At 30.8% G+C, this 25437-nt stretch overlaps 1 protein-coding gene across 3 annotated transcripts in view; it reads right to left on the minus strand.

Moving 5' to 3' along the window:
* The window catches only part of LOC114943302 (uncharacterized), a 57413-nt gene that overhangs the window by 23225 nt on the left and 8751 nt on the right, over positions 1–25437 (minus strand). For 2 of the 3 annotated variants that reach the window (XM_029318890.2, XM_085481594.1), the window contains exon 14: positions 19519–19651. In XM_029318890.2, coding sequence (XP_029174723.2) covers positions 19519–19651 — 133 coding nt within the window. The remainder of the gene's footprint in view (positions 1–19518; positions 19652–25437) is intronic. The other variant, XM_085481595.1, reaches the window with a different exon arrangement.

The raw sequence follows: 25437 nt of genomic DNA on the forward strand, positions 1-25437 counted from the left end.
ACTCGTTACTTTTAGAGTAACTGTAACTGTAACGAGTTATTTTTTAAAATCGGTAACTTGTAACTGTAACTAGTTACTTTTTCAATAAAATAACTGTAACTGTAACTAGTTACTTTTACAAAATAACTTTCCCAACCCTGCTTATAGTTGAGATCTCAAAATTCCCCTTGTTCCTCTTTTGAATCCCCCTGTAAAGAAATAGGCGAGAAAATTCAGCCGACTTTGGGACCAATATTTTTCTCGCATATACATTGTATGTATACATATAAGAAAAAATATGATAGTTTCATCTAAAAAAACAAATAATCTTCAAATAACCTCGAAAGTCTTTTAAAAAAAGGCAGTAGAGTTATCTTCTATCTCCTTTTAAATCAAATAACTTAATTGAATTATTTTGTTATACAATTAAAAATAAAGTTTTTAGGAGTGATCGATTAAAATAAGACACCCCTTATAAGGATCATCCAAATGAAATCGAATCAAAGGATATAGCAAAATGCCGAATAGATTTATTACATCTTCGACACGAAACAAACGTAACAACACTACTATAGTGTCATGACATATTGTCCGATAGAATAATCACATGACGAGTAGCAGTGTACCCATATTTAGAACATCATGCTAGTGTATCGTCATGCTAGTACAAATAGTCAAAATAAAATTAACAAATATTGAAGATCCAACGTTTTTTAACCACAAAAAGTGTGGAGAGTACACAAATCTATCGTCTGTTTGGTATAACACGACGTCCTGAATACGAGCATACTGCTACTCTCGTCATTTCTACCAGTGTGTCATGACGCTACAGTTGTCACGTTTGTTTTGTCTTAAAGATGCCTCAATAAATCTATTCAACATACTGCTGTCTTTTGGTTCGTTTTTATTTGAATGATCTTTATATATACAGAGTGTCCTATTTTAAAAGTGACAATATTTATAACTTGTATTTGTGTAAATTTTATTGTTAAACAATTTTTTTCAAATATCTTGAAATAACGGGGTATTTGAAAAAAATGTTAGGCAAAAATTGTAGATTTTATTTCTGGTGTACGTAGACTATATCAGTAGAATGTATTTACAGTATATTTATAATATAATCACAGCGTACTTTGATGGTAGGTGACTCTACTAATGTAATCTTCGTATGCCACAGACCTAGGATTTCCGTATTTCAAGCATCTGTTATGCGAATTTTCAAAACATTGTAACTATTGAAAATTAAAGCCTGCATTGCAATTTTGTTCTTCTTGATTTTCATTTTATTGTGTAGAATTACTCCTTAAATTTTATGTCCCACCTGTTGTCGAACATCCCGTATATAATTTATATACATATACTCACAATCAGTCAATCGAATAATCTATCATACAGATATTGCCAAGTACCTTATTACCTGCTACAAATTTTTGTTAGCAGAGACTGCAAATTTCATACAAAATCTATTAATTTCAATTGTGTCGATAGATTGCTGGCAGAACTGTAACAAAACTTGCTAACATAATCTCTCAACAGATTGACAATAAAAATCGAACAAAATCTGATTGTTGGCAACTCTTGTTTGATTTATGTTGCCAATCATCCATTTGCACACACACAGTTTTGCTTAGTTTCTACCACCAACTTGCTATCATATTCTTTAAACAGCTTCTGCCAATAGATTACAAACTCAATGTACATATAGTTAATGTCAATTTGTTAGCAACTTTTGAAAAAAAATCTATTACATATCTGTTGGCATATTGCGCGTATTTTGTTTTCTATGTATACATACAAATACAAATAGAAAATATTCTGAAATTCGAGGTTAATAAGATTGTGTAGCATGAAAGTTGAAAAATTAAATAATAAAACGCATGTCATATTTTATTTCAAATAATTTATTTTGGAGATAAAATTTAAAGGTTATCCTGATAAAAAAAATCGATAGAAAACACTAAAAAACAATTGCATTGTTTTTAATCGAAGTTATAAATCGGAAATTAATGAAAGAATATCGTGAATGTACGATTAATTCTGTAATGTTTCCTTTCATAAGAATTCTATTAATATATTATCATTTTTTATTATTTCTTTTCGTTAATCCATAAAGCATCGAAAGATTGCAGAAATATATTGCATAAATCTAACATTAAAACATTGTAAAACATTGCATAAAAGCATTGCAAAACGTTTCTGCAATTTTATTGCAAAATTGCGGCAACAGTAAAATATCCGCTTTTAAAAATATTACAATATAATACTATGGTATTATTACAATATATTTAAAATAATATTTTTTATTTGGATATACTACGCGCTTTCGTCATTGTTTACTTATAGTAATTCAATTTAATTAATTATATATATATATATATATATATATATAATTTCTATAATTATTAACTTTAAATGTAAATAAGCTAATGTATGCTGATATTATATGAAACATTATTGATGTTGAAATAAAGATATCAGGGAATCAATTGACCAATACTGGCTAAGGTAAATAATCTTTTATTGAAAAAGACGCAACGTTTCGACCCCGAATTGGGTCCTCTTCAGGCTGTTACAAGACAGTGGTAAAAACTAAATGATCATAATGTCAATTTTCTGTCTACGATCAGAACATGATAAGATATCAGTAATACACGAACAGTAATGCTCACTCTGACATATAACATTACATTAGGTGCTATATGTCAGAGTGAGCATTACTGTTCGTGTATTACTGATATCTTGTCATGTTCTGATCGTAGACAGAAAATTGACATTATGATCATTTAGTTTTTACCACCTTCTTGTAACAGCCTGAAGAAGACCCAATTCGAGGTCGAAACGTTGCGTCTTTTTCAATACAAGATTATTCATCTTAGCCAGTATTGGTCAATTGATTCCCTGATATCTTTATTTCAATATTTCAACTGGCCATCGGATCACTTTTTTATTATTGATGTTATAAATCAGCGTAAAATTTAGCATTTACTCCACATTTAAAGTTAAGAAAAAAGTATAATACCTTTAGTCGTAGAGTCAATTCCATCAACTTTATATAATTCTCCTGACTAAAACTTTACTACGAGATAGATAGCCAATTGCGCATTATATAGCAGTAAATAAAAGAATTAACGTTTACTGAATATTATTTTTTATATTTTTGGAATGGTGTAATATTTTTCATAATATGTTACACTTATACATTCCCATAATGTCCTTACAATATTACAATACAATTTGCAAAAATTGTAACATTGCTGCAATATAATTGCAATGTACTGTGCTATACTGGTAAGATCTCTATCATATTCTGACTGAATCCGTTTTCAATAAAGAATGAAATAAAACGATAGAAAACGATAAGATTCGTTGCAAATCATATCGATTCCTATTGTTTTCTATCGTTTTTTTTATTAGGATGTTTTCTGTTGTAATTTTACAACAATAAAATACGTTTTTAATCGTTTATCGTTAATGCATGATTAATACTTATAGGTTTTTTTCGTATATTAAAAAACTTAAAGTGTTCTATATTGTAAATATGCAATTGATTATGATAGATTTTGAATCATTTTTTTCTCGATAAATTCGAACAAAATTATAAAAAACAATATATCATTATTTTAGATTAATTTAATTAATTTCTTATGTATGTGTATGTTTATCACTAAGAATTTTATCGTATTCTAATGACTGAATCTGCTTTTAACACAGACGGAAAGAAAATGATAAGAAACGATAACATTTTTTCGAAATCTAAAAAGTGAAACAATAGATTACGATAGAAAACAATAAGATTTTTTACAAATCGTATCGGTTCCTATTGTTCTCTATCTATTTCTTTTATTGGGATAATTACAAGCTATCTTTAAGTAGTCGCTAACACTACTAGAGAAAATTTTAAATAATTTTATTTGAATGGGATCAAAAATCCTGAATTGTATGATGTGAATCAACTGATGTCTAAAGAAAGTTTTTTAACAATAAATTAAATTATTTAAAATGTGATTTAAAACGCACATAGATGTAATTTCACAAATATCAATGTAACATTCTTGAACAGATTTGCAGCAATCCGAATTGATAAAAGTGGCAAATATACATTTCATAAATCATAATTTATTAAAGAAATCCTAAAAAAATTTTTAAATTAAATTTTTTTGTTTTTAACATAAAATTGGTAGGTTCCTCTTTAAGCATCACTCATTATTTATTAACAAAAAAATAAAAACTAAATAAATTTTTCTGACACTATATGCATAGTTAAAGAATTTATTTTTATTAATAATAATTCATCCGAAGTAGAACTCCCTCAAAGAGGAGGACAAAATCCACCGCATCTACGAATATATTACTGCAAGACGAAGTAAACTTCATTCCACACTTAACCTTTAGAATTGTAATACATTTTAGATTTACAGCCGACCTTTTATCCGGAAAATATAACCTAATTTAAATCTATATGTCACAGGAATGAATGATTACAAATAAAAATTCTCTCAGACGTGAATTAGATTTAATTTTTTAAAAAAAGCACTGCATTCTCTCTTAAATGTACTATATGTCGGAAAAGTTTAGTAAAGTTCTTTTGTTAATTTTTTAATAAACAATGAGCTATGCTTAAAACTTTTTGACAACTCAGCACAGTAACTTTGATAACATATGTCAAAGCCATTGAAATTAGTGAGATCGCTCCTAATATGCATAATTACAAAAAATAATTATATCGAACTCGTCTTACAGAAAATTTCACGTGTCTGTTATGACCATGGCTCCTATAGAATCCATTAAACAAAACCAATCGATCAGGTTAGAAAGCAAATTAACAACATAAGGCAATTATGACGAAAGTCATTTGTATTCTTTGTGACTCAAAATAGAATTCTTATTATGACAATATAGCAGAATTATTAAAGATCCAGAAACATTATAAAAAATTTATAAAGAACTTGAAATACTTTACAACTCAAAATTTAGAATTCTCGGATAAAGGTCACATAATGCTTAAAGCTATTGTAAAATAAATAAATTATGAACCAATTAAATTCTTATATATATGTATGTTTATGTACTATGCAAGTTTGTGTGGATATACCCTTACTCAATACGAAATGACGTGAATTTTCGTAAACATAGTAGCGTTATCAATGCCGGAGATAATATTTATTTATAAATAAAAATTGTTTTAAATAATTTTGAATATTATTTTTTCTTACAAAATATGATAAATAAAATGTATCAAAAAGATATTTTAAAACTTAACACTTTGTAGCAAAAAGAATAGGTAATTACTTATTATTTTTTTTAATGTGTCGCAGAATTTTAGTAATTAGTTTATGTATATCATGAGATAAAAAAAGTTTAAAATTGCTGCTATAGAATATAATAAATAGCTTCCGGTTCCGGTAAGTGTGAGTGACAGGTGTGTGAAAGCGTGGCAGGTATTTTGGGAGGAAAGAGTGAGAAAAGGGGCGAGGAGATTTAGAAGTAATGGGTGAGAAGGTGTAGAAAAAAGGGGAGATCCGATAGAAAGAATAGGAGAAGGAAAAGGGTAAAGAGTTAGGAAAATAGAAAGTAGGAAAAGGTGAGAGAGGTAGAGTGACACGTGGAAGAAAGAGAGTAAGTGTTGGAAGTAAGTGTAGGTAGAGTAGAAAGATAGGGAATTCACTAGGGAATTCACTAGCGAGTTGGAGCACAGAATAGAAGAAACAAAGTAAGAAAAGTGACAAGATAAAAATGAATAAGGAGAAAAATAATTTTAGTGAAGAGAATTTTAGAGATAGGATGACAGAGGAAGGGGGAAGGAAAGGAGATGAAGAAAAAATAAAAAAGAAGCCAGGGAGGCCGAGAAAAGTAGATGAGTTAACGAAAGAGAGGAGTAGTATGGGTTGTATAGATGAGTTTTTGAAAAGGAAAAGGGAGGAGGGAGGAGAGGAGGATAAAAATGAAGAGGAGAGAGGACTAAAAAGGAGTAAAAAGACAGAAAGGCTGAATAGAGAAGTAGGGGGGATAAAAAAGAAGTTAAGGAAGATAATGGAGGAGATAGGAGAGAAGATAGCAGAGAAGGTAGGTAAGAAAATGAGGAAATTGAAGGATAAAAATTTGGAAAAAGGAAAGGGAATGGAGAGAAGAAAGAAGAGAAATGAAAAAGAAGATGGACAGCTTGGAAAAAAGTGATGGATTTGGAAGCGAAAATAGAGGAAAGAGGAAGAAAGAAAGAAAGAGAAAAAGAGGGGGGTGAAGGAGGGAGTAAGAGGATAAATGAGACAATAATGGGAAAAATAAAAGACATAGGAAAGAAATTAGAATGGAAAGAGAGAGAAGAAAGAAGAAATAACATAATAATAAGAATGGAAGAAGAGAAGGAAGATATAAAGAAAAGAGTGGATAAAAGAATGAAAGAGATAGGAGCAAAAACAGAGATCGAATGGATAAGAAAGTTGAAAGGAAAGGAGGGAAAGGAAGGTGAAATGGTGGTAGTAAAATTAGGCAGTAGAGAACAAAAAAGACAGGTAAGGGAAAGGAAGAGGCTATTAAGAGGAAAGAGGGTGAGGATAGAAGATGACTTAACGTGGGAAGAAAGAAAGGTGAAATGGAGACTAATGTAGATCGCGGAGGTAGAAAAGAGGAAAGGAAACAATGTATGGACAAGCTACGGAAGGATTAAAATCAATGACGTCTGGTGGAGATGGGAAGAAGAAGGGGTGCTTAAAAACTGGAAAGGAGAAATTAGAGTAGAGAAAATGGAGGTGGAAGACAGGAATGGAGGAAAAAAAGGGCTAGAAGAGAGGAGGAGAGAAGAAAGAAGGAAAGGAGGGGAGAGAAATAGTAAGAGAAAGGAGGAAGGAGGGGAGACGGAGACAGGAAGAAGAGAGGAACAGGAGAGAAAGGGAAAAGGAGAAGAGAGGAATGGAAAATAGGTTTCTGGAATGTGTGTGTGGCAGAGCTGAAAAACAAGGAAGAAAAATTCTGGAAGGAAATAGAAGATTGGGAGGTGGTGGTAATGATGGAAACATGGATAGAAGAAAGGGGATGGGAGGCAATTAAAAAGAAGTTACCGAAAGGATATAGATGGGAGAAGCAAACAGCAAAGAAGAGAAAGAAGAAAGAAAGACCGATGGGGGGAATGATCATGGGGGTAAAGGAGAAGATCAAAGTATCAGGAATGGGAGAAAGGGAGAGGAAATTATGATGGCGGATATAGAAGTAGGAAGAGAGAAGTGGAGGGTAATAGGCATATACATCAACGGGGATATGGAAAGGAAAATGGAGGAAATGAAGGAATGGATGGAGGAAAAAGAAGAGAATAAATGGACGGGGGATCTTAGGAGGAGATTTCAACGCAAGGACAGGTAGAAGGGGGGGAGTGATAGGAGGAGAGGAGGAAGAGAAAAGAAGATCGAAGGACAAGAAAGTCAACGAGGAAGGGAAGAAGTTGATAAAAGAGCTAGAAGAGGTGGGATGGGAAATTTTTAACGGAGGGATAAGAGGAGATAAGAAGGGGGAGTATACATATACAGGAGGAAGAGAGGAATCGGTGATAGATTACGTGGTGGGAGAAAATAGAGTAAAGGAAAAGATAAAGAGAATGGAGGTGGGAGATAACATAGAATCGGACCATCACCCATTGACTGTAACGTGGAAAAAAGGGGAGGGGCTGAAAAGGGAAAAAGGAGGGAGGGAAAAGGAATAAGAAAGAGGGGAAGATGGACGAAGAGGGGAGAAAGAATAAGAGAGGAAATAGAATGGGGAGAGGGGTGGAAAGAGGGGATAGAAGAGGAGCTAGAGGAAAAAATAGGAAGGATAGAAGAGGAATTGAGAGGAGAAGGGAAAAAGAAAGGGTGGTGGGATAAAAGGAATGTGAGGAGAAGAGGAAAGAAGCGAGGAAAAAGTTAAGAGAATGGAGGAAAAGAGGAGAAGGATACAGAAAAGTAAGGGCGGAATATAAGCTAATGTGTAAAGGAAAAAGGGAGGAGGAGAGGATAAGATGGTACAAGGAGGCGATAGAGGCAAGAACGGAAGGAGAGGTATGGAAAATCATAAACAGGGAAAGGAAAAAAAGAGAGGGGGTGAATGAGGAGATAAAGGGGAGTGGAAGGAATACTTCATGGACTTATTGGGAGGGGTAGAGGTTAAAGTGGTAAGAGGAGAAAAAGAAAAAAGGGAGAGGGATGAGGAGCAGGAGATAAGCAGGGGGGAAGTAAAGAGGATATTGGGAAAACTGAAGAAAGGAAAAGCAGCGGGGGAGGATGGGATACCGAGTGAGGTATGGAAATACGGAGAAGAGAGGGTAGAGAAGTGCAACAGAGTCTGGAGAGGGGAAGGATGGCCGGAGAGGTGGAAAGAGGAGATAATAGTACCACTGTTAAAAAAGGGAACGGGGAATAGGGTGGAAAATTACAGAGGGGTGACGTTGTTGCCAACGTTATATAAGGTATATGTGGGGATTTTAACAGAAAGGTTAAAGGAGGAAATAGAGAAGGGGAATATGTTACCGGAGAGTAACATCAAGCAGGTTTTAGGAAGGGAATGGGGGTGATAGATAGTTAGTATATATGTGCTAAACTACCTGGTTAATAAAAAAGTGAATAAGAAGGAAGGTAAGGTAGTAGCGGCCTTCATAGATCTGAAGGCGGCGTTTGACTCAATGGATAGAGACGTGTTAATGGAGGCAATGAGAAATAGAAGGATAAGAGAAGGATTGAGGAGTAAGATAGAGGAGGTGTACAGAGAGACGAGGAGCAAGGTAAGAGTGGGGAAGGAGGAGGAAGAAAACTTTTAGACGGCAAGGGGTGTGAGGCAGGGTTGCCCAATGAGTCCACACTTGTTTAATTTATTGATAGCAGATATAGAGGAAGTGCTGAGAAAAGGAGGTTGGGGAGGGGTAAAGCTGGGAGGGAAAAAAGTGCACTGCTTGGCATATGCAGATGACATGGTACTGTTGGCGGAGGATGAGGAAGAGATGATACATATGTTAGGGAAAATGGAAAATTACATGGATAAGAAAAGGTTAGAGGTAAATGTGGATAAGACAAAAGTAATGAGGTTTAGAAAGGGAGGAGGAAGAATGAAAATGGAGTGGAAATGGAAAGGGAAAAAATTAGAGGAAGTGAAAGAATTCAAGTATTTAGGTTATAAGTTACAAAGAAATGGGGGACAAGAGGCACAGGTAAAGGATAGAGTGAGGAAAGCAGGAGCGGTGATAAGACAGGTGTGGGGAATGGGGAAAAGAAGATTTGCAGGAGACTGGATGAAAAGAGTATGATTAATGGAAAGATTGGTGGGAACGGTGTTGGAATACGGGGCGGAAATATGGGGGTGGAAGGAGAGGAGAAGTAGAGGCAATGCAGGAAAGATGGATTAGGTGGACGTTAGGAGTGGATTGGTGTACGCCGGGGTATATGGTAAGAGAAGAGATAGGTAAGAATAAATTTAGGATAAGGGCAGGAAGAAGAGCAGTAGGATATGAGAAAAAATTAGAGGAAGGAATGGGAGGAAGTCTAGCGAGGAAATGCTATGAGGATATGAAAGAGAAGAGAAGAGAAAGAAAGGAGAAAACGGTTTGGGAGGGAGAGGGCAAAATTTTTTGAAGAAAGGGGAATAGAAGGGAAGGAGATGGAAGAAAAAAGAGAAAGGGGAGAGGAAGTATACGAGAGATGGGAGCAGAAAGACAGAGAAATGCAAAAGGAGGAAAGCTGGGAGAAGATAAGAGAGTCGAGATATAATAAATGGTATGGAGAATGGAAGGAGGAGGCTTTACCGGAATATTTGAGAAAGAAATGGGGGGAAAGTAGATGGAGAAGGATAGTGAGGTTTAGGATAAACAACGAAATGAGAGGGGCGAGATACTGGGAAGAAGAGGGGAAAAGAAGATGTAGACTATGTGGGATGGAAGAGGAAACTTGGGAACATGTAATAGGAGAATGTAGGGGAGAGGGGAATAAGGGAAATTGGTGGGAAAGAATGAGGGAAATACTGCAAGGAGGAGAGGGGGAAGGATGGATGAGGGAATTAGAGAAAAAGAGGAAGGAGGGGAGAACGGAAGGGAAAGAGGAAGGAAGAGAAGAGGGGGAAGAAGGTATGAGGAGGAGAATGAGTGAAAGTATGAATGAGGTGTTGGAGAATGTATGGGGAACTGGAAGCCGAGGCGAAGCGAGGTAATAGATTAAGGACGACTCTTTCTCTCTCTTAATTAGTAGATTAGGTAGATTAAGTTAGAATTAAGGTAATTGTAAAATAGATGTAAGAGTAGATATAAGAGTAGTTGTAAGTTAATTTTGTAAGAGTTTGTAAGGTTTGGGTACGCTCCTTAAAAGCGCCTTTAATCCCTGAGGGGGCAAATAAAGTAATGAAAATGAATATAATAAATAAGAACAACAATTTTTTAATTTCTCATCATATTCATCATACTTAGCGAAACATGAGACCTCGGCTTTAGCGAGACAAGTCTCATTCATAAACAAGCGACTATGGCCTATAATAAGATTTATAGTTTTATATCTCAAAATCAATTATTTTGAATAAGTCGTAAATATTTTGATTAATTTTGTACCATGCCGCAATCTTATTATCCTCAAATTCGGAATTTTCTATTAACATACACATATATCATAATACGCGCCCATAAATATAGCGCTATTCCTGAACAAAAAGTGAGTCGACAAGTTCTGAACCAATTTTCCTGCAACAGACGTTTAAAGAAAAAAGAATTATTAACTAAAAGTCATTTATATAATGAGCTTTATTTTAGGTGAGCGTACGTGAACTGTGCATCGAGTGGTGTGAATGACTACATTCAACCCAACGCACGATTCACAGACGTACGCTTGTTTAAAAAAAACGACGCTAATAAGATGACAATATTAACAATAAATAATAAATTATTTAATTTCTTTTTCATTAAGCGAGAAAAAAATGGCTCAAAACTTTTCGATTTATTTTTTATTTATTAAGAAATAGTGTAATTATAATTATGGGCATAAATTATACAACTTATATAGTGTATATATATGTATACATTTATAGTAGGTCAACGTAAAGTTTCAATTCCACATTTGTCGTAACTGATTAATCTGTACAAAAACAATTCAAAATATGTCAACTTTTTTTTCAAAGAAGATATATGATCATGATAAATTTAAATGTGTAATTTCAACTCCTTAGTAGGGATAGTATTTTATCTTATATACACGCACGCACGCACTTGTATACAGTATCTGATAAAGATTATGCGAACACTCGTAACGTAGGATTTTGGAAAGCTCTTTAGATAAGCTATAAGAATATATATAATGAAAAATAGCAGGTTCCATTTAAGAAATTGAAGGTGACCTTTACGTAATCTTTAAATGATTATACAAGGTCAATTCAATAACACCATTTTATGTTCCCCTCATAGTCGAAAAACTTTTGTTCGAAACATTTTTTTTCCATCTTGTTTACTATGCGAGATATTTACGTGCGTTGATTAAAATTGCTCACCCTGTATATTTGAAAAAGTGAGATTCCATTATACAACGTTATTGGGCTTGTGTTGAGAGACACAAGAAAATAATTTTAAACATTTTCTTTAAAGTCAAGTGATGAGAAAAACAAAAACGCGTATAAGTTCTGATTGAGGCAATTCTGAACATGTTTATATAAACTTTTTTAATTGTTTTTTTAGTCTTGTACCCGTTCCACATGTTATAAAACATTCTGTAAATTAAAAAAATTCTACATCTATTCGATCTTGACTTTCTAACGTGACAGATTGAATATCTTGTGCTGAGTATTATTTATCCATGCTTTGATACTATCAATACATTTATACAATAAATATTACATATACGCGAAATGCAGAAAAACACAGATAGAATATTTCTTTTTCAAAAAAGTCAGTATATTATTATAGAAATTTCCTTATGAGTTGCTCCTTGCTAGATATAAATCTAACTCGAAATTTAATGAAATCTGCAACTTTCGCATGTAACTTCTGAAAAATGATATTGCCCCGCACAACAAACTGTTTTTTGATATTTTTTTATATAATTACGTAAAATAGTAAAACTCTTCTCTCGATCGTACTGGCAAATATTATTTATTAAATCACAACGTTTCGACCCTTCCTTGAGTCCTTATCAAGTGATTTGTGAAAATAAAAATAAAATTATAATTTCATTTTTATTTTCACAAATCACTTGATAAGGACTCAAGGAAGGGTCAAAACGTTGTGATTTAATAAATAATATTTGCCAGTACGGTCGAGAAAAAAGTTTTACTTTTTTAAATTCTGTCTGGCGATTCTCAAATATCTACGTTTTTATAATTACGTAAATTATATTAAAGTCGATTTTATATTTTGACTCTTAAAAATTTATAATAAATAAAACACAAATAGTTGGATAACTGTACCTGATTAATTGTAAGTTGTATATCCCCAACGTTTATTAGAAGTATTGTTTTGACCTTCTTTTTCTATAAAATCGCTTCTTTAATAATGCTCTTCTCAGGTCATTAAAGAGGCGATTTCTACTGATTACAAATGTGATTTTAATATAATTTTCTGTTTTTTTACGAAAACTGCGAATCTGTAATTCACGGCCGATAACAATCATCTCCTCTGCTGATTTTTGAGAACATGTTTGCTTCAGCTGTTACTGACAATGAGAATAAGATAAGCCACTCGAATATAAATACATAATATGCTTCGTTACTCGTGTAATTAAACGCGAAATATTAACGTATCTAATTTTTATTTACTAAATGTTCAAAATGCACTATTAAATTCATCATAACCATAAGTTCTTCTTGAAAAAAGAATTGACATTTTTTTGTCTTTTTTTTGTACAAATTAGTCGATTATGTAAATGCGTTAGCTTTTCATGGTGCACCTTATATATGTATACACGCACGCATTTACAGGGGATGTCCCATTTTAATAAAGATTCATCATTGTATATCTCCTTTTGAGATCGAATATTGTATATAAAAAATGTTTCATACAAAATTTATGAGATTTTAAGGAAAGAAAAAATATTAATAATCTTTAATTTTGATTAAGATTATTTTTCAAGGTTATGCAAAGATCAATTTAATATAATTTAACATAAATTAGAAAATATCTTACATAATATTCACTTTTTGATATTTTTTTTAACAAAATATTGAAAGGAATCCAAGAAAAAATACATAGTTATCCTTAAGAAAAAAATATATAGCTGTTTTGCAAATTATATACTACCAAACAATATCAAAAAGTAATTTTAAGATTTAGAAAAAATCCCCTGGAAATAAAATGTTTCTTCTATATTTTCATATTTGTTCTCTTCGGAACAATTTAAATTATATTCAAAATATTTTTTCATATTTTCACATTAAAAAAATAATACAGATATAATCCTTTTCTGATGAGATACCATTGATTAAAAGATATTAATTAGAAATATATATATATAGTATATACTCGTATATATATATATGGTATATATATACACATTAAAAGATATTAATTAGAAATATATATATATATATATATATATATATATATATATATTTTTTTTTTTAATCAATGGTATCCCATCAGAAAAGGATTATATTTGTATTATTTTTTTAATGTGAAAATATGAAAAAATATTTTGAATATAATATATATATAGTCTTACATATATTCTACATATTAATAGCAACATCTAATTTTTCTTCAAATATAGTTTATCAAAAATAAATAGTTTACCAAATCAGATAAATATTTAAGAAACAATATACAGGGTGAGTCATTTTAATCAACACACATAAATATCTTGTACAGTAAACAAGATGGAAGAAAATGTCTTAAACAAAAAGTTTTTTGACTATGAGGGGGACATAAGATGATGTCATTGATTTGAACTGAACATTTTACAAGATATTTTATATTTTATGCCAAAAAATTATAAACTTTAAACTTTTATAATTTGAAAAGTACCTCATCCGACAACACTTTTTGGAAAGCTCTTTAGATAATCTATAAGAATATGTAATGAAAAATAGCAGGTTCCATTTAAAAAATTAAAGGTGATCTTCACGTGATCTTTAAATGATTATACAAGGTCAAATCAATAACACCATTTTATGTTACCCTCATAGTCAAAAAATTTTTTGTTCGAAACATTTTTTTCCATCTTGCTTACTATACGAGATATTTACGTGCGTTGATTAAAATGGCTCACCCTGTATATATTTTTCAAAAAAGTTAAAAAATAGTTTAAGTTAATAGTTCTTAAAAGTTTTAAGAATACTAAAAAGTACTGCCAATGGAAAACTTAAAGGGATGAACACGATTCAAATGCAAACATGCAGAATATTTGTTTACAAACTAGACATATACATACAGACTAGATTATGCATACATTTAATAATGCATTACATGTAATTAGGAATATATGCTCTGCACATAATTATTTTATCTTTAAACAGAAGTTTGCAAGATACATGATATGCTGTATGATAACAATAATTAACAACTTATCGATAAAAATTTCATTTGTCAAATTTGTTTACATCGTGTTATATTGAATAATTTTGCCGTAATCAAAATTTATAAAAGATAAGTGTATCGATGAGGTTCGAACTCATTGTCAGTTCAAATTATCACGACCTTGACATATAAGTTACTTAATTTTAAATAAATAAAAAATGAATTAATTGCTGCACGAATTTTGATAATAATTATTTTTTATTTGTGATCTATTTCTTAGAGTAGAAACATTATTTTTATTTCTTAAAAAAATTTTTTTTTTTCAATTATTAATTTTATGCATCACGGTACAGTAAAATATAAATTTTTCATATTTATCTTAAACGCTTATTTTATAGCTTATTCCATAATAAAGAAAAATAGTTTACAATTAGTCTCTAGTATAAGAGAGAATTTAAAACATGTATGATTTTTTTGATAAATTTAATGTATAATGTTTGTGTAAACTCTCAAAAGTTGCCAATTGCGATTACATTTTTTCCAATTGTGGAAAACCGAGTCAAAAAGTTCTAAGCCAATTTTTTCTATAATGCATAATAATTTTCATTATTAACGATAGAAAAAAGCATGTTATAGGCGCGCGCAAAAGGATAGCGCCTTGCCATAAGCATAGTGCCTTGCATAGTGCGCACACGCACACCGCCACACGCGCGGTTTACTATTATTAGGAATGATTAGTGTTATTATGGCTTAACATTATTAGTAATTACGGCTTTATTATGTATTATAGAAAAAAATGGCTCAGGACTTTTTGACTCAGTTTTCCACGAGGAATATCGCTATGTAAATAGTGGACGCCAATTAAGTGACATCCTGTATATATTTTTCTAATGAAAAAATTTTCAGGATATCTTCTGAATGTCTTGCATCCTTTCATTCACACAATTTCAAAAAATTGTAGTAGTTTTTTCTAGGTATAGGTACGCCGCGCTTTCATAATTCTACAAAACACCGGTTAAGAACCACTGGTATATAACCAATAAAAAGATTCATGGTCAAATTCAATTTTGCGAAATTCTTATTGCTTAATTAAATCAAAAGGCTCGTAGGATTAATAAGTCACAGAATAGAATAAAGCCTGAGAACCAAAGCCGGTTATTATGAAAAATTATTATTTATTATAATAAAGATATTATTACATAAACGTTTCGGTCTTATTTAGACCATCTTCAGTGTAAAATTAATATTGATACAATAAATAAAAAGACGCATATTACAACAGAATTCGCATACGTAATTAGCTTGGAAGAAGATTATTATTTTTTATTACTTTCGACTGAATTAATGACAAAAAGTGAGAGACTGAAACGGTAATATAATCGAAATTAAGTTAAAATTAATTTTAAAATACAGAAGTTATAATCAAATAATAAAAATTCTTATACATACATAAAAAGTGCAGAGTTTTATAAACCACATTGCGGAACAGAATATTACAATGATCTTTTCCGGTTTTTATAAACCTCAATGTATTATGATAAGAGAAAGCAATGTTGAGATCATACTTTTTGGTGATTTTTAAGAATCTCTCGAACACGTTTTTTACATACGGTATCACAAAAAACTTGTTTTTACTATAATTTTTTTATACGATGTTCTTGTTTTCGTCACAAAAAAGTTTCTAGTTCCCCCCCCATTGTCTTTCTTCCCTTTCCTGCTTCCCCTTTCTCCTCTCACTCTCAGTACCATTTCCTTTATAACGTTCGCTAGACATCTCTCAACTTCATTAGTTGTCTACATACCAATTGTATCTTTTGACTAGTTGACAATAAGCGAATTAAAACAATGACTCTGCACTCTTTATGTATGTATACAAATTTTTATTATTTGATTATTTCTTCTGTATTTTAAAATTAATTTTAACTTAATTTCGATTATATTACCGCTTCAGTCTCTCACTTTTTGTCATTAATTCAGCCGGGCCGAAAATAATAAAAAATGATAATTTTCCTACAAGCTAGTTACATATACGAATTCTGTTGTAATATGCGTCTTTTTATTTATTGTATCAATATTAATTTTACACTGAAGATTGTATCAATATTAATTTTACACTAAATAATACCGAATCGTTTGTGTAATAATATGTTTATTATAATAAATAATTTTTGGCTATAATAACCGGCTTCGGCTCTCAACCCTTATTCTATTCTGACTTATTGCTTAAGTTTTTCTATGTGCCACGGTCCTTAATCTTACTGCGTTCTTTTATTGTTAATGGAACCAGGCCTAAATATACTTTTTTGTATAATAAAATACCTAGCCTAGCCTAACACAAATACAAAGATATTGGAATAGGTCGGGTACTTTTCGGACAGATCTCGTATAGGTACTACCGTTAAATAACTGATTAATTGTAATTTTCCCCTCAAATACAATATATAATGTAAGAACATCGTAGTCATATCCCAATTAACATAGCAATTAATTCAATCAATTAAATTCAATTTCAATTTAATAAAATTATTTAAGGGAATGCCAGAGTGACGACCGAACTCCAATAGGTTAGCACCACATATATCTAAATATATGCACGTATACACATATACACATGATAGGTTAGCAACACACATATCGAAACATGCACGTATACAATACATATGCGTGAAAATTTTCTACATCGCTTTCTTATTTATTAGGCTTTTAAACTTATATCTAAAACCACAATCTCCACTTGATTCCTCTCGACCAATAGAGCCAAACGCGATGTTATTGCGACAATTATGAAAGAAAGAAAATTTGGAAACTAAGGAATTTGAATCCTATGGTTGGGATCTCAAAAATTTCTCGTCTATTTCTTTACAGGGGATGTTAAGAGAAGGAACAAGGGGAATTTTTGAGATCCCAACCATAGGATTCAAATTCCTTAGTTTCCAAATTTTCTTTCTTTCATAATTGTCGCAATAACATCGCGTTTGGCTCTATTGGTCGAGAGGAATCAAGTGGAGATTGTGGTTTTAAAATTAAAAGAGCTGACTTAAAAGTATTCTCATTATTATATTTAAAAGTTTACTAATACTTCTTCATTCAATTTCTAATCGGAACCTATCTTATTTTGTACGTACAAACAGCAAAACTTTTATATTAAACAATTATTATTTTGACATGACAACAGAAGCCAATAAAGAAATTTTATTTTTGAAATTTTTTCTCGTTTTTAACATAAAATCGGTAGGTTCCTACTTTGTTTTTGTACGTGTTTTAATTGTGGAAATTTATTATTTTGTGCAACCGGCGCACGGAAAGTCGCCCTTTACGCACATGATGGGATTTTAGAAAGAGCTCCCTTTCCACGCACCGGTCACACAAAATATCGTAGCCTGTGCTCGTAACATGTGCGGGCCGATCATGCGGATTGTCACACTCGGCTTCGCTTCGTGCGCCAAACTTCCGCACTCTCGGCCGATTTACGATCCCCCGCACTTGCTAATATATATTATTATTAAACCAATGAAAAGATTTCGGTGCAGAAAAATCTATAATCATCCGATCGATAAAACAGGCATCCGGCATCCCCTTAATTATAAATAAATAATATAAAATAATTACAATGCAAATATGAAGACTTGAGTTTTTTTAAATTAAAATAAGAAATTAGCAATACAAACTCAGCGCAGTAATTAAAACGCAGTAACTAATATTTATTGTAAAAACCCATTAATTATAATCGATTAAATAAAAACAGTACGTTTCTGTTTTTTCAACCTTATTCTTCAGCGCAATTAAACAACAAATTAATATTAAAATAGATGGTAATCATTTTGATAATTTATTATTAAGATCTCTCACGCTATATATTCTCTTGTTGTAATGATTTCTATGTAGAATCCAATACGTCCCATATTTTATCACCTCCCAGTTAGTAAAGAATCACATACAAAGAGATACCTGAAGTTTCATTAGATAATTGTATCAGAAATCTCCAAATTTAAAACATAAATCAATGTAAATATCTGTTAAAAGATTGCACAGCGAAAAACATAATATATGCAATTAAAATCGAATTCCGAATAACGACAATGTTTTTAATTATTAAATAATTGATAATAATAAATATCAATCGTTTTTATAATAAATATTATATAATATCTTTTATTGTGCTGAATTTATATTGCGAATTTCTCCCTTTAATATAAAATTAAAAAAGCAAAAAATTTAATAAAAGTAATTAGATAATTAAAAATTCTTAAAATAATTTTTTCTGAATAAAGAAGCCAAAAAATGCGTTTAATTAAGAATTTTTAATTGTTGTATTTAAAAAATAAGATATGCATTTTATTGCTTAATTACTTATTTTTATCAAAAATCAATAAAATTATGTTTTTTGAGCCTTCAAAGTTGACTAGTTTGGCGATTTTTTCGTTTTTTCCCATTTTTCATTATATTAATATATGCATCTCTCAAAGTTAATGACAAACTATTTTGAGTTTTATATATTAATAGGCCAATAGTAAGCTAACATTTAAATGTAATTTTAAATTGATTCATCATTAACTTCTACATGAAAATAATTTTTTGTAAAATAATCGTTTATTAATTTACTAATTTTTGACTTATAACACTCATCTGTGTCACTTCTGAAAAAAAATGATTCTTGTGCAATTTTGTTGTTTCTTTCTTTTTTCTAATGATATATGAATTATATTTTTTTTCTTGATATAAAACTTTATTTGCTAATAACTTTTTAATAAATAACAATGGTTAAATTTTTTTGAAATTATTCAAGATCAAGTTATGTCAATATACATACATATGTCGAGGTTAATATGATTCGAATTCGGAATTCCCTCATCGATATAGTTATCTTGCAGAAAATTATGTGTATTAAAATTATAAGTGTGCACTTGTGTGTGAAAATAAAAATATTAAAAATAAAGACAGTAATCAATAGTAATCATCTTATCATATATGAGAATAATATCTTTATCTTGACGAACAACTAATAGTATTATTTTATTGTATTATAGAAAATTATAGCGTATTTTCACTGTAAATAAAGTATAAAACTAAGCTACAAATAATAAAATATAATATAAAAAAATTACCGTTCTATCCACTGATGGTACCTTTGGAAATATCACATCTTGAAGTTCGTGCATAAGATCTATATTTATGCGCTCTGGTGGAGAGTCTGATTCTTCGGGTGAACTAGGACTTAAAGGTGAGTACTGTTTTTTACTGTAATACATATGTGTATGTGTTTATGTGTATATATATATATATATATATATATGTATATATATATATATATATATATAGGGTGTCCGGTAACTAACGGACTAACGATTACAAGTGGATTCTTTGGTCAATTTGAGAACGATTTTTCCTCAGCGAAAATGTCGAAAAAAGTCATCATTTTTTACAATTTTCCAATATTTGTCATTATGTATCTTTATAACTAAGCCTAAATTAAAATTTTATTATAGTAAACTCTACCTGAAATTAACTAAAGAATGTAATTATGTTAGACTTTTAACTCCAAAACGTTTAGTTTTCAAAAAACCCATTTTTTTCAATCGCTTATAACTCAAAAATTATTGACTTCTCAACATTTTTGCTAAGGAAAAATCGTCTCCAAATTGGCCAGAGAATCCGCCCTTAATCATTGGTCCGTTAGTTACCGGACACCCTGTATATCACGCGCTGTACATGCGCTATATAATATACTCACCTGCAAAAAAATAGGCCACCAAAATTTAGCACAATTTTTAGACATCTTTGAATTGCGATAATTCAATAAAAAATCATCGTATTGAGGTAAACCATAGCTAAATTGAAGTATTTTAAATATTTCTTTTAATAACTAAAAAAACAAAAAACAAAATGTTTTACAAAATAGCTACGTTGAAGATAGACGTTGAAAAATAGAAAAAAGAATGTTTATTTTAATTTTTGCATAGTTTAGGTGAATCGGCTCCCTGGGACAAAAATGTATAAGTTTTTAAGCTCATTTATTTCTTAACAAATCTATATTTAAAAAAATTTTCTACGATTTTTTTTGATATAATTATACTGTTTTGAAAAAAATGTTAACCTTTGTAAATAGACCTTTTATAAAATCTACAATTTAAAAATAAATTATCATGATAAACTTTTTCAAAAAGGAAATTAAAATGTAAACTTGTTTAAATCTTAAAACTTTTGCCAATAATGAATAAACAAAAATTGCTTATATCTTGAAAAAAAAACATATTCTTGAAAAACATGTATGATACATGTTTTTTAAGATTATTTGTTTAAACGTTACATTCTAAACAAATGTTTATTTTTGTTAGTTTTTTTTATTGACAAAAAAGTTTCAAAACTTTTTATATTTTAATTTCTCTTTTAAAAAAGTTTTTCATGATAATTTGTTTCTAAATTGTAGATTTTACAAAAAAACATTCATTTTATCTTTTTTAAAATGATGTAACTCTATTAAAAAAAAAAAATTGTAGAAAAATTAAAAATTTCTTTAAAATGTTGATTTGTTAGAAAATTGATAAGTTTAAATATTCATATTTTTTATACAGAGGCATAGATTCCTCTAAACAAAATTTAACAGACATTTTCTTCCATTCTTCAACATCTACAACATCCACCATTTTGTAAAACATTTTTTGTAATTCAATTTTGATCTTTTGCATTATTAAAGGAAAATATTCAAGTTTTAATTTATCTAATATGAATATGATGATTTTTTAATGAATTATCGCACTTCAAAGATGAAAATTATGGTAAAGTTTAGTGGCCAATTTTTTTGCGTGTGAGTGTATATACATGATATTCCACGAGAAAACTGACAAATTTCAATTGTAATCACAGTATAATCCGAAATTATTAACATAAAATGTATTACTATGAGTTTGTTTGACTCATTTGACTCATTTATTATCAAAATGAAAATGTTATTATATGTATATGTCAAAATGAAATTACTGTATGTATTTTAATATTCTTGTTACTTTCATTAATGTTTCATCTCGACTATAAATTATCAATGCAACAAACGTTATCATTTTTACTTTTAATTATTTACAAAATTCCGCAAGTATAAAATAAACTTTTCGACTGTTAACTCAGTCTTCTTCTGTATGACTTTAAATTACATGAAAAGAGAAAAACATTAAAAAATTCATATCTAGTAAACAATAGATAAGCCGCATTTTGTATATTAAATTGTTAAAACAAATTCGCGTAGTATGAGATGCTTATAGATTTTATGTGATAAGATTTGAGCAATAAACAATAACAGATAAAAACATTTTGAAGTATTTGTAGTATTTGAAATGATGTTATTTTGATAAAATATATATATATATATATATATATATATATGTAAAATAACGCATCAATGAAAGTAACAAGGATATTAAAGCAACATTTATAGTACTTTAATTTAGACATGTACAAATATTATTAATTCATAAACAAAATAGATTTACTTATTTATATATAATCTTGATTATATGTATATAAATAAAGCAAGAAAAGTAGTATCTTATGTAGCAAGTGCGGAAAATAACGAATTACATCGCGTGTAAAGTTGCCGCATGAGCCGAAGGCTTATGATACATTCACACGAGTACGAGTGTGAATGCATCATAAGCTAAGGCGAATGCGGCAACTTTACGCGCGATGTATTCGTTGTCCTCCACACATGCCACATATAATATCTTTTTTGCAACGCCTGTTGCGAAAGTTCGATTTTCGATTGCTGTTTAGCGTGCGGAAAATGGCTTATTTCTCAACGATTCAATGTATGCCTTACTTTACCACACTAGTGCGAGAAAAGCATCTTTATTATTTACTTTACCACACTAGTGCGGTAATGTGTTACTATGATTACACTTTACCGCACTAGTGTAGAAAAAATCATCTTTCTTCTCGATTGACATAACAAACTTGAACGTAACGAAATTCACGCCAGACAAAACGTCAATTTGTTATAATCTTCACTATTTAAGAAGGATTAAATGGATTAAAAAAACGAGTATTCTAGACCGTCCACGCCGTTAGAACTTATAGAAGCAGCTGAATCTGCCACGAAGACTTTATTACCGAAAAAATCAAGAGATAAGTACATGAGTAAAAATATCTCAAATCGAACTTTAGCGATAGGCATTACAAAAAATATTGTATATGGCATGTGCGGAGAACAACAAATATATCGCACGTAAAGTTGCTGCATTCGCCTTAGCTTATGATGCATTCACACTCGTACTCGTGTGAATGCATCATAAGCCTTCGGCTCATGCGGCAACTTCACGCGCGATGTAATTCGTTATTTTCCGCACTTGTCACATAAGATACTATTGTAATGCCTATCGCGAAAGTTCGATTTGAGATGTTTTTACTCATGTACTTATCTCTTAATTTTTTTGGTAATAGTCTTCCTGGCAGATTCTGCTGCTTCTATAAGTTCTAACGGCGTGAACGGTCTTGAACACTCGTTTCTTTTATCCATTTGATCCTTCTTGAATAATGAAGATTATAACAAATTGACGTTTTGTCTCGCGTGAATTTCGTTATGTTCAAGTTTGTTATGTCAATCGAGAAGAAAGATAATTTTTTCCGCACTAGTGCGGTAAAGTGTAATCATAGTAACACATTACCGCACTAGTGCGGTAAAGTAAATCATAAGGATGCTTTTCTCGCACCAGTGTGGTAAAGTAAGATATACATTGAATTGTTGAGAAATAAGCCATTTTCCACACGCTAAACAGCAATCAAAAATCGAACTTTCGAAACAGGCATTGCAACATTTTTTTATATTACACGTGCATGGAAAGTCGTCCATTACGCACGTATCTTCGCCTTACGCGTATACTCGCCTTCGGCTCGTGCGTCCACTCCGCACTCGTGTCCAATTGTCAACTTCCCGTACTTGTTACACAAATAACTATTTGCAACGCCTGTTGCGAAATTTCGATTTTCGATTGCTGTTTATCATGCGGAAAATGGCTTATTTCTCAACGATTCAATGTATGCCTTACTTTACCACACTAGTGCGAGAATAGTTAATAAAGATGCTTTCTTATTATTTACTTTACCGCACTAGTGTGGTAATGTTACTATGGTTACACTTTACCGCGCTAGTGCAGAAATAATCTTGTTTCTTAATGGTTATTGGTTGATAGTTTTTGTTTTACCATTTCTCGATTGACATAACAAACTTGAACGTAACGAAATTCACGCGAGACAAAACGTCAATTTGTTATAACCTTCATTATTCAAGAAGGATCAAATGAATAAAAGAAACGAGTGTTCAAGACCGTCCACGCCGTTAGAACTTATAGAAGCAGCTGAATCTGCCACGAAGACTTTATTACCGAAAAAATCAAGGGATAAGTACATGAGTAAAACATCTCAAATCGAACTTTTGCGATAGGCATTACAAAAAATACTGTATGACATGTGCGGAGGACAACGAATACATCGCGCGTAAAGTTGCCGCATTAGCTCGTACTCATGTGAATGCATCATAAGCCTTCGGCTCATGCGGCAACTTCACGCGCTATGTAATTCGTTATTTTCCGCACTTGCCACATAAGATACTATTAGATTACACTAAAAATTAAAAAAAATGACGCCAAAAACAGCCAAAAAACGCCTGTTTCGCCACCCTTAAAATCAGATTTGAATTTGGTACTAAATGAATTGAGCCCACTTTTTATCTTCAAGATATGATGGGTCAAAGTTCACATTGTGTATCAATTAAGTGCCTTATCCACTGCTTCAATATCTAGATGCAAAAAATTAGGTCATGATATATGTCATGAAGAATAAGATCTTACACATGTACCTATGAGCGTGCGTGCGTGGGTTATACTTTCTTAAGCCTTGTGTCCACGAAACTAGAAAATGTTCCGAGTTCTCGGACCGAGAAATGTGTAGCCAATGAAATTGCTGCCTTTGCGTAAAAACTGCATATTAATTGGCTACACATTTCTCGGCCTGAGAACTCGGACCAATTTCTAGTATTGTGGACGCAAGGTTTTAATCCGTTAGTTCCCATAGGTAACCCAGAGTGAATTGCATGAAAATGACTACGGGATGTAAGATGTAATCGAGAATGATTATCGAGATTAATTATTGGCGAAAAAATATTATTAAAATAATTTGCAATCCACTCTGGGCTACCTATAGGAATTAACGAATTAAGAGAGTATGAGAATTTTAATCCATCATATCTTGGAGATAAAGAGTGGGCTCAATTTGAAACTTTCAGAGAATTAATGTCTTATATATATAACTCGTTTAGCACCGAATTCAAATCGGATTTCAAAGGTGACGAAACAGGCGATTTTGGGCCTCACTCTTTTAATTTTCTAGCAGGACACCCTGTATACACATGCACATGTGCATTGTACGTATGTACATATATATATATATATATATATATATATATATATATATACACAAAATATATTAAAAACTGTAATTAGTCAAATGTACACATTCAATGAATATATAAAATTAATTTTCTTGAAAAAACAAAAGTTTATATTTTATATGAAAAAAATTTTATCTTATGTTTTTAAGTTGCATCAAGAATAATTTTCATTTCACTTGTACTATGATTTTCAAGATATCTTAAATTAAGAAAAATTATTTTAAAAGTTTTCTTAAATCGTAGCTTATCAAAAACATGTAATTTAAAACCAAAATATAAAGAACTAATGAAGTTATTTTTACTTGTTTTACTTATCTGCGAGAGATTGCTTACTTTTTCCGGAACTTTTTACGGTCTGTGCATATACATATAAGAAATTATTCTATCGTATAATAACTATTACAAGTAACCGACGCCGATTTGATTTTCCTTGAAATATGTTATAAAGTATACATTTAAGGTATCCGTATTTTTTATACGTGCCCAATCGAAGATTTAGGGAGTGATTCACTTTTATGAAAAAAAAAACGGATTTTTTTATTTTTCAAGGGAATATCATCTAAACAAAATGATATAAAAAAATGTTTCA

This window comes from Nylanderia fulva, unplaced genomic scaffold (assembly GCF_048542155.1).
Source record: "Nylanderia fulva isolate GAGA-0341 unplaced genomic scaffold, ASM4854215v1 Scaffold183, whole genome shotgun sequence".
NCBI classification, from domain to species: Eukaryota; Metazoa; Arthropoda; class Insecta; order Hymenoptera; family Formicidae; genus Nylanderia; species Nylanderia fulva.